This window comes from Etheostoma spectabile, chromosome 1, assembly GCF_008692095.1.
Source record: "Etheostoma spectabile isolate EspeVRDwgs_2016 chromosome 1, UIUC_Espe_1.0, whole genome shotgun sequence".
Taxonomy (NCBI): Eukaryota; Metazoa; Chordata; class Actinopteri; order Perciformes; family Percidae; genus Etheostoma; species Etheostoma spectabile.
The window spans coordinates 31,867,824-31,868,955 of NC_045733.1; the positions used below are offsets into that span (position 1 = coordinate 31,867,824).

At 39.8% G+C, this 1,132-nt stretch overlaps 1 protein-coding gene across 4 annotated transcripts in view; it reads left to right on the forward strand.

The window, feature by feature from the left end:
• The window catches only part of kmt5b (lysine methyltransferase 5B), a 37,664-nt gene that overhangs the window by 17,961 nt on the left and 18,571 nt on the right, over positions 1 to 1,132 (forward strand). For all 4 annotated transcript variants that reach the window (XM_032516159.1, XM_032516154.1, XM_032516147.1 and 1 more), the window contains exon 3: positions 334 to 481. In XM_032516159.1, the coding sequence (XP_032372050.1) occupies positions 334 to 481 (148 nt within the window). The remainder of the gene's footprint in view (positions 1 to 333; positions 482 to 1,132) is intronic.

The window sequence follows — 1,132 nt, forward strand, 5'->3', positions numbered from 1 at the left end:
TCTTTTAAATCAAGGCTGAAGACCTTTCTTTTTGATGCTGCCTTTCTTTAAATTATGTCAATTTCTTAAATGTTTAATTTCTTATGCTGCACTGTAACTTTTATTCTTGCGTTTTATCGGTTTTCATTTCTTTATTTCTAATTGTTTATTCATGTGTTTTATCGGTTTTTATTTTTTAACTGTTTTTTTTTTAAACTGATTTTGTGTAAAAGCACTTTGAATTGCCCTGTTGCTGAAATGTGCTCTAACAATAAAGCCGCCTTGCCTTGAACATTACCGGATGTAGCCGGTTCCACATGAGTCCCGTACGCTAACCCCGGTCTGTGTTTCCAGGGTTTAACGCAGCCAGTTTGGAGGCAGAGAGGCGCTATGTGCCCTCCTCGGGAATGACTGCCAAGGAGTTGTGCGAGAACGACGACCTGACCACGAGCCTCATCCTGGACCCGTACCTGGGCTTCCAGACTCACAAGATGAACACCAGGTCAGTGGATTCACCACAGTGGAGTCGCGGGTCGAGCAGCCGCATCGCAGTCATAGAAAAGCATTCTTATCTTTTAATTAGGTTAAGTTTGGCCAATATTGAAATCGTGATTATTTACCGCGATTATTCATCGACTTGGAAAGCCGTTGCATTTATTAAAGTTAAAAAACAGTTAAACAAAAACAGTGAAAACACCTTGAAAAAATCTGACATTTTTGCCCCTTTTTCAATGTTGTGGGCGCTTTTTTTTTGTTGATGTTTTTGACGTTTTTTGATATTTTTGATGTTGACATTTTCAGCTTATTTCGACGGCCCGTTTTTTGTGACAAAAAACAAATAAAAAAACTGAAAACGGGTCAATTTGACCCAGGGACAACATGAGGGTTTAATACTTTTCCGTTGAACTTTTTGAATTCCCCTTTTCGGAAAACAAGAAAAAAAAGCTTACTTGCTAAATGTGGAAAGTAATTGTTTTTCTCGAATACCTTTTGTTTTTTTTGGGGCTTTTCTGCCTTTATTTGATAGGACAGCTAGATGAGAAAGGGGGGAGACATGCAGTAAGTTGTCACGGGTCAGATTCGGACCCTGGACCTCTGCGTTGAGGCATAAACCTCACGCACACACATCACACACACACAACACCATCACCAC